At 42.4% G+C, this 15,872-nt stretch overlaps 2 protein-coding genes across 3 annotated transcripts; one reads left to right on the top strand and one right to left on the bottom strand.

Moving 5' to 3' along the window:
• The first annotated feature begins 106 nt into the window (after window positions 1–106).
• hmox2b (heme oxygenase 2b) lies at window positions 107–15,658 on the top strand. 2 transcript variants are annotated; one of them, XM_088612458.1, is made up of 6 exons: window positions 107–297; window positions 3,236–3,376; window positions 7,762–7,879; window positions 9,519–10,010; window positions 11,236–11,356; window positions 11,548–15,658. In XM_088612458.1, the coding sequence occupies exons 2-6, from the start codon at window positions 3,279–3,281 to the stop codon at window positions 11,673–11,675; spliced, it is 957 nt and encodes a 318-aa protein (XP_088468584.1). In that variant the 5' UTR covers window positions 107–297; window positions 3,236–3,278; the 3' UTR covers window positions 11,676–15,658. The 2 variants fall into 2 exon arrangements, with proteins under 2 accessions (XP_088468584.1, XP_088468583.1); XM_088612457.1 differs by having other exon boundaries at window positions 3,233–3,376.
• Window positions 4,006–5,062, bottom strand: LOC148645247 (uncharacterized). Its single transcript, XM_088613110.1, has 2 exons — window positions 4,733–5,062; window positions 4,006–4,494 (listed from the first exon to the last, which is right to left on the bottom strand). Exons 1-2 carry the CDS (start codon window positions 5,060–5,062, stop codon window positions 4,006–4,008), a joined length of 819 nt encoding a protein of 272 aa, XP_088469236.1.
• Window positions 15,659–15,872: the final 214 nt, after the last annotated feature.

Below are 15,872 nucleotides of genomic sequence, written 5' to 3'. Positions count from 1 at the left end.
TGCGATTGTGCAAATATTGACTGCGGAGGCTGAGAATATCCCATGGGCGGCGCTTGGAAAAGGAATCGCTTGATTGGCCAGCCAGCAGCTCGTGGTGCGGGGGCAGCGAGGTCATTTCCTGTTTGCGATGCGGGTCTGATAGAAGAAGGTCAGTTGGTGGGGATGCTGGAAGTGTTTTTACGAGTTAATTGAAGACGTTGGAGGGCTGCTGAAGTCGCCGCACAAGAACGTACACACAGGGGTTTATAGTCCCTCGACGTGTACGCATACGCGTTCGTGGTGGGAAAGTAGATGCAGGTGAGGTTTGCGGGTTGTAGTAACCGCAGTGCTTTCGCGTGTAACGAATGTCCGTTTTTTTTACAGTTCGGGACCAGAAGAGGTTGCGCGTGGGTTACCACTCTCGAAGCTAAGTTACACCTTGAGAGATGTCGGAATTAGTGTTGTCTTTAAATTTAGGTGTGTCCAGACCTGCCGCAAATGACTGTCCTCCCCTCATAGCAAACGTGTGTTCTCGAAGTTTTCCCCGCATGTCCACCGGTTTTGTTGGCGTCGCTGTCGCCTGCGTGCGCTGGGAAAGTGTGTTGCGACCTGTACAGCTGGGGAGCGTGTGAGTCTGCCGCAGCTGGCGAAGAAAGCCTGCTGTGTCCGGTGCTGCTTTGTTGTTGCAGTGCCCGAGTTAAGTTTCCCTTTCCTTGACAGTAATGGCGACCTGGTCATTTTGAAGCTGTTGTTAATCAGCTTTGGGTTCTAGCCCTGAGGGGTGGATGTAGCGATCTGAAGTCGCACTTTTTTTTTTAAGCACGCTTGTTTCATGTCATGTTTAGTGTTTCATTGCTTATATGATCTCATTTTGAATGGGGGGGAAAAACAGCACTGAATTGTAGACGGGGCTTTCAGTGTAGCTCTGTAGAGTTAGGCTTTAATCTTGGTTTTAATTGGATTCTTCTGGGTTAAAGAGGCTGGATCCTTCTTTTATCTATACAGATATATGTATATATCTATACAGCCCTTCCCGAGAGACGCTTTTGCAGACTGAACTGTTGTTTACCAGGCAATGGTGTCTATAGGTTACTTTTACAGATGAAGTCGTCTCTGGGGGCACAGCAGATGACTAGGATATTGATGAAGGGGTTTGTTGAGTAGTATAAACCTGATCATCGCCATGGGAAGATTTTATACAGCGGGTGAAAGCCCCTGCCTTCATCACCTGTTTGAGAAACGGAGGTAGATTCATAGCGCACCAAAACCCCCCAAAGATACATTTTCCTTTTTTGGAGTTGTTGTGGTAATAAAGTGTTGTTGACAAAAACATCCTAAATTATGACTAGAGTTTATCCCAATATTTGTTTTTGCTTGTTTATGCAAAATAGTCAAGTTAACGCATTAAGGTTGTATTTTATTTGTTGTGGTTGGCAAGTGAGGGATCTTAACAGAGGAGAATGATGGTTTTGCTGTGCCCATGGACAGCTCTAAGGACACTCACTGTAATTGTTGTAATGAAACTTGGGAGCATGTTATTGCTGTTTACACTCTCTAACCTGTCTTTAGCCAGTGCACAATGGGGAGCTGAGCGCAAACAGCCTGAACTTTCCAGCCCCTGGTCCACGGTGCGGCTGTCTTTGTACCGTGTTAAACTGCAGGAGTAGGGGGGCGGTTGGGTGGGCTCTGCTTTGTCTCTGCTTTGTCTCAGCGGGGTGGGGGGGGACCCCTGTCCTGTTTTCAGCAGAGTGACGTGCGCTGTCCCTGATCCGCCCCGCTGACTCAGCTAGCCCCCCAGTGTGAGGGGAGACACCCCAGGGGTGCCTGCTTGCCGGGATGGGCTCGGGCTTCCCTGTGACCCTGTACTGGATGAAGCTTTTAGACGATGGATGGATGTTGGCTCTAGTGTAACATTAGTGCCTTTTCTACAGGTCTTATTAAGACAAAATGAAGTTAATAATTGCTTACACGTATAAAGCACTTTTCTGGACACTCCACTCAAAGCGCTTTACAGGTAATGGGGATCCCCTCCACCACCACCAGTGTGCAGCCCCACCTGGATGATGTGACAACAGCCACAGTGCTCCAGTACACTCGCCACAGAGCAGCTACCAGTGGGGAGGAGAACAGATTGATGAATTTTTTCCATTGAAAGATCCTGAATTGAAAAGCAGGCTGTGGAATATGATTTACTTAGAGCACAAGTGGTAACTTTACTGTGAGCATGTTACTACTACTGGAGTAGAGAGAGAAAAAATTCCCATGCCAAACAGTAGCACTAAAACGAAACTGTACCACTAAATTGGAAACCTGAATGATTCTTCATTCCAGAGAAATTGAGGTATTATTTTAACAAATGTTCCCCCCCCTCTCGAACGCAGAATAACTGGTTCATCTAGTCTCAAACCGATTACAGTCATCTCCTTTGGATCTATCGTCTTGTTCATTTCAAGAAAGAAGGAAGCAGGTTTTATTTCTTTTTTAATGCCACATAATTCTCTTTCTTAGATATAGCTCTAATATTCACAATTTCCTTACGTGTCTAATGACGTTCAGTTACAATTTCCATGTACTCTATACTGTATATCTGTATACATATATCTGTATAAATTATGCTATTGTTTTTTTTTTGATTGGTTGTACATATTTGGGATTCTTAAGATTTCTTTTAAAACCATTAGGATAAAATTATTTGTGTAAACTTCCATGCAAGGCAATATAATAAACGAAGGATCTTTCCTGGAGGTAAAGCGTGTGATTTGTCATTGTCCATTCTCTCTTTTCTATTTGACAGTAACTTTTTTATAAAATAAGGAAGCTGCACAGCTGGTTTCGATATGTTTTAGCGTGGGAGCTATGTAACCCAGCGGAATGTGACCCTCAGTGTTAAAGTGGATTCTGGAGAAAAGCTCTGCTTCCTTGGAATAACTAGACAAGGTGTTTTTAGCCAGTTGGTTACCTAACTCTGATTGTGCAGAGCATTATTGTAGTTTGAGTTTTGATAACTGTTCTGTATAGGGTTATTATAGGAGAGTTTTCGAATTTGCTATTAGTAATGTACAAGAGGAACATTTAGTCCCGTTTTTTAAAATTCCAGCCCCGCTATGCTTTTCTCCATCTATATTTTGTTCTTATGCGGTGACCTTGGTAAGGAAAGTGTGGATTAAGAGGTATGTATGCAGTAGCTGATTGACATGCAGCGTTCCCCACAATTGACACACTCTGCCTGACCTGCTGCTTGTTCTTTCTCCAGCAGAGCCCTGTGAAGAGACACACGACGCCTGCCACAACACAGAACAATGCCCACAGAGAAAGCAGAGGGCCCCGGGCAGATGGAGGACCTTCCCAATGGGTCGAGTGTGGCATATGAAGACCACGAGGAAGAAGAGAATGTCAGGTAAGGGGAACCGGCCGACAGCGTTCACACGCTAGTGCAGAAATATCCCACCATCAAAGAAGACTTCTTTTTAAATGTTTTTGCTGGATAGCTTGGGAGACATGTTTGAAATACTTTAGCACTGGTTGGTTTCGTATGTGATCTCTTCTTTCAAACTGGTATTTTTGGCCCGATTGGCAATTATTATTTTCCCCATGCATTTTAAATTAATTGGGAGTAAACTTCCAGGTCCTCAGATATGCTCCTCAGTTAATTCAATGTGCTGCAAACTCCACAATGCCCTAAAGGAGAGTTTGTGCCAATTGGAGGAGTGGCACATCTTTAGTAGATTATTGTACCTGGAGAGAAACTTACTCAGCTGAGAAGGGGAACTTGTTTAATACATGTGGCATTATAGAAGGTTTGTAAACTAGATAATGTTTTATGTGCATAAAGACACATATGTTCATTTTGCTAAAATGTCACTCTGCATTTCACTTAGGAAATGGATGCATGACCTAGGAAACATTTAACTAGTTAAGTGATCTTTATAATGGAAGGAGGACAAGATTTTTAAAGATTAGGAATTTTTTTAATTTAATGAGAAGTTAATACATTAATACAATAGACAGTTTTTAGTTAGAGGATGGTCAGTGCTTAGCTCTCTTCAGGGGTGGCAGGCTTGAGGAATTTCGGACAGGCAGGGGCTCCTGACTGATGTCCACCTCAATCTGGGGTGCGTATCTCTTGTGCCCCCCTGTGGTAACACTAATGAACTGCACGCGTCCATCGGGGTGCACTATCTCCTGTAAGCGGGGGCAGTGCAAGGCCTCCCACAGCCTCTGCTTGATGCGCCGGCCTAGCTCCAGGCTATATGGCTTGGGCCGCCCCTTGGAGTTCATCCTCATGGGCTCCACCACGGAGTGGTACACCTGGCGGTACTCCTCCACACTCAGCCCATGGATGAGCAGCGGCTCATCGCTCCTACATGTGGTATGACTGGGGGAGCCGTGGCCGGCAGCCGAATCGGGAACGGGGGCGTTTCTCTTTGTCTCGAGAGTTTCTTTCGGCCCCTCTGTTATGTGCGGGTGTGTTGGCTTCGTCTGCAGCACTGCTTCCTTCAGTAGTCTGTTCTCCATCTGCGGACAGACAAAAGGGTTGAATTGAAAAGACATGCCACCCAAATCGCAGAACAACGCAGTGGCACAGTTAAAACCTTCAAGTAAATTCTCCAGAGTATTCAAGAATAAACCAAAGATTAGATGAGTAAGATCAAGCAGCTGTGACAAACCATTAATATTTAAATAAAACCCTTGGACAGTAGTAACTTCTAAGGTATGTGATCCACTACAGTTTGCCTTTCCTGCTGGACTCTACCTCTGCCTGGACGATGGAGCCACATGAGTTGTAGGCAGTTGTCCAGTGAGTGCGGGAGATGGAGTCTCCAGCCTGATCCAGGGCTGCAGTGCGAAGGCAGTACCATGGGATTGCTGGCTGGCTCCTACACTCTCCGTTTGTTCCAAAAGAGGTTCCACACTGGATGGGCACCCCTCTGTGCTGGAACATATCTGGGTCTTGAGGAGGGTCCAGGATCTTAGAAGAGGACCTGGAGGGACTGGCTGCAGATGGAGGAGGAGCACCAGTAGACTTTATCATCTTCAGTCTCATTTTGATGGCAGTGGGATTCTTGGGGTCACTGGGACACATGATTGATTCCCAGAGGACTTTATTGCCACCATTGGCTTTCTTTGAGTTGAAGACCTGGCTTTGGTGACGGCTCTCCACACAATAATCGCGCAGGCGGGTGTTTGGTAAAATGGTCCTGCGCAGGCTGTAGTATCCTGCAGCACTGCGCTGTTCTGATTTCTGAAAGTTAAAAAAAAAAACATTAGGCACAGAGCAAAAATTCTGTTCATGTCGTGTAATACTTAAAGTATTTAATCTCTTATATACATATTTTGTCTATGGATGATATTGAAATCTACATAAGTACTTTAGGTGAAGGTAAATTGCACTGGAATGAAAATTATGAGTAGTGTTTAACTTACTTAAAATAATCTTACAAATGATTAGAAATTAAATTTACCACAAATGAGCTACATTTATAGGAGTACAATGAGATTTGCTTACAATCTCCATTAGATCCAAAGATTTCCTTCCTTTTAGAAGTATGTTTCAGGAGAAAAATGTAAAAGCTGTTATCGATTGCTCTTTCGATTAGAAATGTTTTTTGATGTTTGGAATAGTTGCTTACCTACAAATCAACATTCTATATCAATTATGATGTAGCATGTGACCTCATCTCAAAATTCTATGAGCTGTTTTAAATATAAACACCTGTTCAAGAGGCTTGGAATGGGTTATATGTTTATCCTGTTTTGTTAAAAACCATTTGAGATGGACCCATAGTCTTGTGTGGAGGGCCTTATAAAGCTAGGATCTCAGTTCTGAGTGCCAAGTCCTCTGGGAAGGAATCATGAATTAGGCTCCCCAGGAATCCGCAAAATGATTGTTTGAAAAGTTGCTTAGTAAATTGCTTAAATTTACCACAAATGAGCTACATTTATAGGAGTACAATAAGGTTTGCTTACAATCTCCATGAGATCCAGAGTTTTCCTTCCTTTTAGAAGTATGTTTCAGGAGAAAAATGTAAAAGCTGTTATCGATTGCTCTTTCGATTAGAAATGTTTTTTTATATTTGGAATAGTTGCTTACCTACAAACCAACATTCTATATCAATAATGATGTAGCATGTGACCTCATCTCAAAATTCTATGAGCTGTTTTAAATATAAACACCTGTTCAAGAGGCTTGGAATGGGTTATATGTTTATCCTGTTTTGTTAAAAACCATCTGAGATGGACCCATAGTCTTGTGTGGAGGGCCTTCAATAAAGCCAGGGTCTCAGTTCTGAGTGCCAAGTCCTCTGGGAAGGAATCATGAATTAGGCTCCCCAGGAATCCGCAAAATGATTGTTTGAGAAGTTGCTTAGTAAATTGCTTAAATTTACCACAAATGAGCTACATTTATAGGAGTACAATAAGGTTTGCTTACAATCTCCATGAGATCCAGAGTTTTCCTTCCTTTTAGAAGTATGTTTCAGGAGAAAAATGTAAAAGCTGTTATCGATTGCTCTTTCGATTACAAATGTTTTTTGATGTTTGGAATAGTTGCTTACCTACAAATCAACATTCTATATCAATTATGATGTAGCATGTGACCTCATCTCAAAATTCTATGAGCTGTTTTAAATATAAACACCTGTTCAAGAGGCTTGGAATGGGTTATATGTTTATCCTGTTTTGTTAAAAACCATTTGAGATGGACCCATAGTCTTGTGTAGAGGGCCTTCAATAAAGCCAGGGTCTCAGTTCTGAGTGCCAAGTCCTCTGGGAAGGAATCATGAATTAGGCTCCCCAGGAATCCGCAAAATGATTGTTTGAGAAGTTGCTTAGTAAATTGCTTAAATTTACCACAAATGAGCTACATTAATAGGAGTACAATAAGATTTGCTTACAATCTCCATGAGATCCAGAGTTTTCCTTCCTTTTAGAAGTATGTTTCAGGAGAAAAATGTAAAAGTTGTTATCGATTGCTCTTTCGATTAGAAATGTTTTTTGATGTTTGGAATAGTTGCTTACCTACAAATCAACATTCTATATCAATTATGATGTAGCATGTGACCTCATCTCAAAATTCTATGAGCTGTTTTAAATATAAACACCTGTTCAAGAGGCTTGGAATGGGTTATATGTTTATCCTGTTTTGTTAAAAACCATTTGTGATGGACCCATAGTCTTGTGTGGAGGGCCTTCATTAAAGCCAGGGTCTCAGTTCTGAGTGCCAAGTCCTCTGGGAAGGAATCATGAATTAGACTCCCCAAGAATCCGCAAAATGATTGTGGAAAAAGTTGCTTAGTAACATTTTGCAATTCCTTGATAGTTTAGGGTTATTATTTATTAAATTCATAGATCAAGTCAAGCCCTTGGTATATTTCTACTTAAGTGACGTTGAATACGCTTGAAGAAGTCATGTGGAGTTCTTTCAGTCATGGTATTGTTTCGAGATCTGGGTGGCATGTCCTTCTCTGAACCCGAGTCCTTGTGTTGGTGGAGAATCACCAGCTAGAGAAAGCGAAACTGGAACGAGATCCCTGAAAAAAGGAGGTTCTAGAAGTAATGTAAATAATCACAGACTGGATTTACGGGCAGGGCTCCTTCAGTGCAGTCCCCAGATGTGAAACCCCTGGATCGTCTTGGCAACTGCATTTTAATCACTTGGCGTATGATTCGTTTTCTGCACACTGTGGGGATTGCACGTTTTAAGAGGGGCAGCAGTGAAGAAACGGGTCTCTCTTTGGCATCGCCACAGAGTGAGTGTACCTTGTTGTCCCTGTTTCTGCCCAGGCCTGGAGACTTGTCAGAGCTGCTGAAGGAGGGCACCAAGGAGTCCCACGACAAGGCGGAGAACACGCAGTTTGTCAAGGACTTCCTCAAGGGCCGCATCCGCAAGGAGCTCTTCAAGGTAAGCTGCTAAGCAGGCTGAGCGACAGGCTGGCACTTTTTCCTGGAATTGCTTTAAGGCCTTTTAAGAGAACGACCTTGTGCAGAGATTAGGGGTCTGAGCACAGATGAGGCAGAGAGAGCAGATTTGTCTTGCCTTCGAGAGCTGAAGGATGATTACAAGCAGCCACCAGCAGAGCGTTCAGGCAGTTGGGATTTCTAGGGAAGGACGTTTTACTCTCCCTTGTGAGATCTACGGGAAGGAGTGTGCTGCCTTCGCAACTCATGTTATCAGCACTGAAAATTGAGTCTCTTTTAAGTCAAATAATTCTTATAATTCTAATTAATAATTCTTTGTTAAAGGACAAAAACTGTGTAATGTACTCATGTGATCCCTCCCAATCCATTCAGCACCATCAGTTCAGTGATCTGTACGTAGCAGATGATGATGGCAGCCTTTCAAGTGATGTTTTCATACTTGGAACACGTGTTTGTATTTGTTCTTTAATGTAACACCCTGGAATTAAACACAACTACTAGTTAAGTTGTTGTAGCACCACAGATTGCTGTGCAAGCCTTCTGACTGTGATCTCACTTGCAGTCTTTCAAGAAACAGGGGGGAAAAGTCTTTTCAAAAGTGACCTTTATCTTTATTTTTGCTAAAGGTGATTCTACCTGTTATGCATGTTAGGACATAAAGGAGTATAGTAAAAATAAGATGAACTAATTAAATTGAAGAAGATCTTCCCAGACCTCTGCATTGCTCTGTTGGTTGCAGTTGTGGTCAGACTATTCAGAGTTGTGCTAGGCGGTGGCAGTGTTGCACAGATGTGCTGAGACAGCTGTTACATTACATCACAACACTCTGTCTGTGTGGAACTGTGGAAATGTGCTGAAAGAATGTGAAAAGGTTTTAGACAAAATGTAAATTTAAAATGAAAACTCCAACCTCAATTGCGAGTCATCTAATTGATATATCCATTTTTAGAAGTTTTTTCCAGATACACATACAACTTTCCTGCTTAGTTTAGACATTCACAAAAGCACATCCCCTATCACTTTGATGTGTTTTGAGTTCAGAGCATAAGTAATATTACTGAAGAACTTCATAAAAATCAAGACGGGATGAAGTAGATGTCTAACTAATTTCTGTGCACTTCGATCTTCCTGTTTTTTAAAATGGGACTGATGAAAGAAATGGGTTGTGAGTGAATTGTGAATTCTACAGACGTGCAGTACTTGATCTTGGACAAAAGTCTTGTGACAGCCACAAGTCTTAACTAACAAAGACAAATTATTCTGCTTCAGTTTTAAGTGTCTGAAATCTTGGGGAATACTCAACAGATGAAGCAGTCACAGATGTGTCATCAAGGATACCATAACTGAAGAGTTCATCTAGATGTTATAGCTCAGGAAATGACAGGGCTTGGAAACCGATACCCAGCATGGAGGTAGCGGTTTGAGCTCAATCCTCCTTCCCTAAAGGGTTTGGGGCTCAGGTTCTGTCAGCCCAGCTCCTGCACAGAGTTTGTCGTCAATGAAATTGTTTTGGCCAGTTGCGGAGGGTTGAGGGTCTCGGGAGAGGGAATGCCGGCAGTTTCTTCTGAGACTGGTGTGTAAGGACAAGCTGTAATGTCTATTGTCCCCCCCCCCCCCTCCAGCTGGGAACAGTGGCCCTGTACTTCACCTACTCTGCTCTGGAGGAGGAGATGGAGAGGAACAAGGCCCATCCCCAGTTCGCCCCCCTCTACTTCCCTCTGGAGCTGCATCGGCAGGAGGCTCTGGCCCAGGACCTGGAGTATTTCTACGGGGAGGACTGGCGGGAGGTGGTGGAGCGCTCGGAGGCCACGCGGCGCTACGTGGAGAGGATCCACGAGGTGGGGCAGCGCGCCCCCGAGCTGCTGGTGGCTCACGCCTACACCCGCTACATGGGCGACCTCTCGGGGGGCCAGGTGCTGAAGAAGGTGGCCCAGCGCGCCCTGCGGCTGCCCAGCACCGGGGAGGGCGTGAACTTCTACCACTTCGCCCACATCTCCAGCGCCAAGGAGTTCAAGCAGCTCTACCGCAGCCGCATGAACGAGCTGGAGCTGGACCAGGACACCAAGGAGCGGATTGTGGAGGAGGCCAACCGGGCCTTCTGCTTTAACATGGAGGTGAGGCAGCCTGGGCGTCCTTCAGCTGAGAGAGTGCTCGTCTTCAAAGTCTCGTCTCGAGGTGCTGATTGGTCACCCTGTGGTGTTCACGTGGAGAGCTGTCTCCGTCAGTTGTCCCAAAACAAGAAATGGCACTGAAACCTCTGAACAAGGTTGAACACGAGTAGGCCAGAAATAACACTACTCCGAATAAGAATGAAAAGACTTAAGCTCGCATGAGTTTATACCTTGATTTTGAGACCTGATGTTCAGGTGTAGTGTAAAAGGTGTGAAAGTCCACTGCAGGTTAAAATAATGCTATTAATTCTGTATAAAGGATTTCCTGTTACCCGAATCAGTTCTCCTGGAAGGATCAGATCTTTGTGCTTGGAGATAAACTGTTTGTGAGGGACAGCTGCTTTGATTCATCGTGACACGTGCATTGCTGTTTGTAGGTCACTCAGGATTCCTGAGGTTGTATAAATAGGTAGTCCTATATAAATCTGGATTTTTTTATATAAAAGTCTATTTAGATCTTGTGTCTGCATGTAGTTTTTAAATTCTGTCAGTGATAATCGGTTTCAGACAGCTGCTGTTTCGCTAGACCACAGGGGTCATTAAATTACTTTTATTTTCCCTTCCTGGGAATGTTTTTTTCTCCCTCCTGGTTGTTGGCTCCATTTATTGTTAACTTTAACAGTGTTTTCTTAAGTTGTTTACAGGCTGTTGGAACAGTTATTATTAAATATCATGTAGTTTACTTGCATTAAACAATGTCTGCATACATCTTTAATTAGTGAAGGACCAGTTGTGGTTAAACTTTGAATACCAATAAATGCATTCTGAAATTTATACCCTTAAACTTCCATGTTTGAAGATAACTGGTAGCATAGTTCTTTAGTATCTTTCATGTTTAACAAGTAGTGGTGAAATTAAAGGGCGCAACCCTGGTCATCAGCAGGCTTAAACTTCCCTAAACTACAGTCCAGTCAGATCTTGAAGTAAAAGGTGATTTTGCAAAGAATTTCCAGAAAACCTTTCCAAGATTGAAGGGTTTCTCCCTTATAGTCCCATCAGAGTAAAGCTCCCCCAAATCCTGGAGTCAGGGGAGGATGATCATGACAAATTGGGACATATCAGTATCCTACAGATACATCAGAAATTTTGGGGATACTGTTGTTCCTGTGGTTTGTTGAAAATTATGGTGATAATTGGGCAGTTGCCATAATCAATGTTTTGCCTGCAGATCTTCGACGAACTGGACAAAATTGGTCAGACGATAAAGGATGAGGTCCTGGACGGTGGTCTACCGGTGTACGAGGGGAAGGGAGACATCCGGAAATGCCCATACTACGCCGCCAAGATGGGTAAGAGCCGGTGAATGGGGCTTGGACAGAGTTATCTTCATCTGCCTTTGGAGAATGTAATCCTCTTGGAAAGAGAAAGGGGATGTTAAGGAGCAGATCTGAAGTGGCCTGGCCTGGATCAAGGTCGTTTCCTTGCTCAGACAAAGTCTGCCTTGAGCTGAACCGACCTCTCCTTGTTTGTTTCCTCCCAGCTGCAGGCGGGGGCTCGTCCTACGCCTGCCAGGTGGCGGTGGCCCTGCTGAGACACCCCATGGGGCAGGTCCTGATGGCCGCCTGCGTGGCTGTGCTGGCGGGGGTGGCTGCTTGGTACGCCATGTGACGGACGAGGGCCTGAGACCTGGGTCCTGGGGGAACAGGGGGAGCGAGACAGTGGTGGGTTGGTGGCTGGCGACCATGAAGACCCGCCCCTCTGCCCCGTGACGGGACCGGCCCCGGTACACCGTTGTGGTGTTTAGTGCTGACAAGAAACCCTGTGCGGCTCAATTGGAAATATAGCAACATTGATGTATTGTGCTCTCAACTCTCAAGCAGATTTTCATAGCAGAATGTTTTCGTTGTTTTTTTGTTTGTTTGAACGTTGAGCTGCAGTAAGATGGCCCATTTCGCTGGATTGAATCCAACCTGTGCAGATTAGATCAGGAACTTTCCTATGAGTTATACTGTATGTAAGAACGTCAGCTCATTTCGTGCTGTTCCAGTTCCCAGACTGTTTCAAACAGCTGCTTGAAGCATGCATTCAAGTCCAAGCATATGCCATATGTAGTTTGAATGAAACATTATGGTGATTTGCGAATGAACAGACATGGAATACAAAAATACACACCATGTCAGTTCCCATTTAAAGAAAAAAAGGCATTTGGAAGGTGCCACTCCAGCATGCTATCAGTTTACCAGGGAGATTGATGTCGTCTCATGATTTAAATGGTCAGGATCAAAGCCCTTGCTTGAAGCTTTCATCATCTAATTAAATAACAGCAAATGGCGTATTGTCCTCATTCTGCAATTGTGAAATAAGGGGAAACCTAGTTTTAAAAATCGGGTCAAGCAATCTTTGCCATGAAGGATCTCGCCAAAAAGCTATGGAAAACAGATTTGTAGCAAGTCATTTTGTCCTGCTTTCTTGTTAAAGCCTGAGACCTTCTTTTTAGGTGCACAATTTGCATCTTTAGACTTTTTTTCCTGCAATCTGAGCTAAGATTTCAGTTTCATCAGGCTTAGTGCAAGACATTGCCACTGATGTTCTAGCTGCAGTGTGGTGAAGGAACACTGTCATTCTGTGCTGGTACCACACACAGCAGTTAGAAAGCAGGAGGGGTTTCAAAAAGCAACGAGGAGGAGGAATTAGATGGAACAGAATCCCTTATGGCAGTTTGTACACATGAACATTTAGTTAGTAAATATGCAAAGCACGTTTGCCTTGATTTGATTAAAATTCCCACTGATGCTCTAGATGTTTTATTTGATCAAGGTTCTGCAACCTTTCTCCCTCGAGAAGCCTAATGTTGCAGTTTTAGAGATGAACATTTCTATTTTAATAACTAAAGCCTTGGACAAGTATATTTAGAACTGAAGCAAGTGATCTTGAAGTAATTCAGAGAACAAAAACCTGAAGCCACACTGGTGAGAGACCTGCTATCTGCTGTATCTTGCTGCGAGCAAACAATAAGTCCTTCCAAAGCAGTTGTGCAAGAACAGAAAATTACAGAAGATTGTTTTCTAAAATGGTTTCTTTAGGAAACCTCCTTTTATGTTTTTATCCATCCATTTTCTAACTGCTTTATTCTATTCAGGTTGGTGGGGGAGCCAGAGTCTGTCTCAGCAAGCAATGGGCACAAGGCAAGCTACACCCTGGATGGGACACCAGTCCATCACAGGGCACACACATGGACACAAACAAGATCACACCAGGGCCAGTTTTCCCAGAAAAACTCTACCTACCAGTATGTCTTTGGACTGCAGGAGGAAACAAGAGTACCTGGTGAAAACCCACGCAAACACAGGGAGAACATACAAACCCATGACCACTAAATACGATTGACAGCAGAAATTACCTTATGCGGTAAATTATTTGATCTCTTAGTATAGTTTCAATGCATTTTGACCTGTAAAGTGAAGTTAACATTACTGTTAAAATTAAAACCTAAGTTTTCATGTTCTGCAACGGTAATACGGTCTTCCCTCCCAGTTCTGAACTGACTTTCCTAGCTAGGTGTAGAATGGAAACATGGACAGTTTTTTTATCATCTTATTCAGGCTCAGTGGTTACCTCACGATTACAGTTAGCAGTAAAGTCATCTTTAAGCATGTACAAACAAAAACTGCAGCCTTCATCTATAATGTGAAATGTGAAAAAAGTATTAAGTTGTTGCAAGAGCCTTAAATTGAAGTAAAACGGCACAATTTTGATGTTGCAAAGAGTTTAATTAGATCGTTAATCTGAATATCAGGGATAATGTTCAAATTAATTTTTAAAAACTTAAGGACGAAAAAGGGTGACTACATATTGCAAACCATACACATTTTGGTCAAGGTGGCTGTTATTTTATTTTAAGTTTTTAAAAAATAAATAAATGCATTTTACAACACTTTACAAAACAAAAACGGTTCAGTTTAGTGGATGTGGATTATTAAGGAATGGATTGGATCAAAAGAGTTACATGAAAAAGATATTGAAGTTAATGAATTCCTCAATCGTAGATTTTTCCATTTCTGTTTAAGAAAACTGGTTGGATGCTGTGAATTACAATGATCACGCTACAAGCTGCACATGGTATCTTGTTTTTAGGAAATATGCGCATAGGATATCTGTCACTAATATTGACTTGTTTTTCATTCTGAAAAGGAATACCATTGCATTCCTAAAGTATTTGTCATTCCATTGTTTTGCAGTGGAAATGTTGACTGGTGAAGTGCTGTCAGTCTTGTAGGAGACTGACACGCTCTCTCCTATACGCACACAGTAACTGAACCGGTTCGTTACACCACAACTTGCACAAAGCTGCACTTCTGAAATTGTCTTTGCTGAAATGTGTTTTAATGTTGCTGCATTATATTATTTTACGATGATAGCATGAGATCTAGTTAAAGATGTTGCTAGCCTCTGTCAGCATAGTTATAAATCTACTATAGCTTGTAGTACTGAAGTATATTTTCTATTTAACCATTTACTTTGTTACTCTGATACTGTGTATTATAATCTGAAGACTAGCTTTTGTCCCTGCAAACAAAGCCTGTGAGGATGATCTTCAGCTGATTGACTTACAGTGAACGGTATGCAATATTAATGCTAATGAGTGTGCCTAGAAGCTGTTTCTGAAATTCTTCTTTGAGGTGTTTCTTGAGTTTTTTTAGGTTTTATCCACTTGTGCAGTTGTACTTTGTAAAGAGAACAAAGGTTAAAACACTTGAACTTTCAGCACTGTCAAATGAATGTGCACTCTCCCAAACTGTTTTTTGAAAAGCAGTAGCATGGTTCAGTATTCCCATTCATCTGCATGGGCTGCACGGACCCTGTCATATGCTTGGTAACTGGTGGAATATGCGATTATTTGTTTTCCTTATTTAAACCATGACCAAAAGCACCTAGACCCAGAAGCCATTCCAAGGGGGAAATGAGGGGATTTTGATTCTTTGCGTGCTCTTAGTGGTTCTGTGATTTGCTCTCGTATGCCAAAGGATAGCCTTTATAATTTAATTATGTATGCCGTTCGCTTCAGTTAAACTGAAGTCGTAGCTTTACTCTGGTTCACCCAAAGCTGCAAGCAGTGTTTCCAGCTCTGCTTGTGTTTGAGGTCTGTGCTGTCGTGGGCAATAATGCACCAATGAGGGCTTTCATGGGTCCCATTAATTTGATATAATACAAAGCATTGGTGTTTGCAAAGAGGAGACAGAAGGACAGTCGGGAGATGATTTCTGTTATAAACTTTTACTAATTCTTAATGGGCTGTTTTCTTCTTACGAGAATAATCTGTGATGCAATGATATGTAACAAAACAGTTTGAACTGTTAATTTTCATTTGACACCTTGTATTTACCTAATTTTACCTTAAGGCTCAACGGTAATACCATTAGATGGTGCCATTGTGACCATCTAATCTATTACCACAGAAAAGTGTATTTTGGTGGAAGAGCTGTGAAGTGACTTCTTTTTGTGTACGATAAATTAAAAGTTATGCATTGATAGTACTTCACAAATAAAGAATAAAATGCAAAATATGTACAAAAAGACTAATGGAAAGTGTAAACCTAACAAGTACGGTGTATTTTGAAGAATTAAAAAAAATCATTTCCTTTAGAAAAAAATGCTGGGAGTCTTTTTATTAATAACCTGAACATTCATGTATGTTCAATTAAATGTCAGTGCACCTGCTACAAAAGTGATTTTAGGATTTGTAGTAAGAAGTAAAGCTTGTGTTGATGATCAGTAAACTGTATATCTCCACAATTTCTCAAAAGGAGAAAATTAAGACGGCCATATCCATCAGGTCTGCACATTTCCTTACCTGCATAACTCACA

This window comes from Lepisosteus platostomus, chromosome 19, assembly GCF_059453375.1.
Source record: "Lepisosteus platostomus isolate fLepPlt1 chromosome 19, fLepPlt1.hap1, whole genome shotgun sequence".
Lineage (NCBI taxonomy): Eukaryota > Metazoa > Chordata > Actinopteri > Semionotiformes > Lepisosteidae > Lepisosteus > Lepisosteus platostomus.
This window is presented reverse-complemented; position numbering and strand designations above follow the sequence as displayed.

Bases quoted from the DNA above. Each gene is read 5' to 3' on its own strand.
- hmox2b (XM_088612458.1), top strand. From the start codon at position 3,279: ATGCCCACAGAGAAAGCAGAGGGCCCCGGGCAGATGGAGGACCTTCCC. The intron at 10,011-11,235 runs GTGAGGCAGCCT...TTTTGCCTGCAG, and splicing joins CCTTCTGCTTTAACATGGAG to ATCTTCGACGAACTGGACAA. The intron at 11,357-11,547 runs GTAAGAGCCGGT...GTTTCCTCCCAG, and splicing joins ATACTACGCCGCCAAGATGG to CTGCAGGCGGGGGCTCGTCC.
- LOC148645247 (XM_088613110.1), bottom strand. From the start codon at position 5,062: ATGTGTCCCAGTGACCCCAAGAATCCCACTGCCATCAAAATGAGACTG. The intron at 4,495-4,732 runs GTAGAGTCCAGC...GTCTGTCCGCAG, and splicing joins GCTCCATCGTCCAGGCAGAG to ATGGAGAACAGACTACTGAA.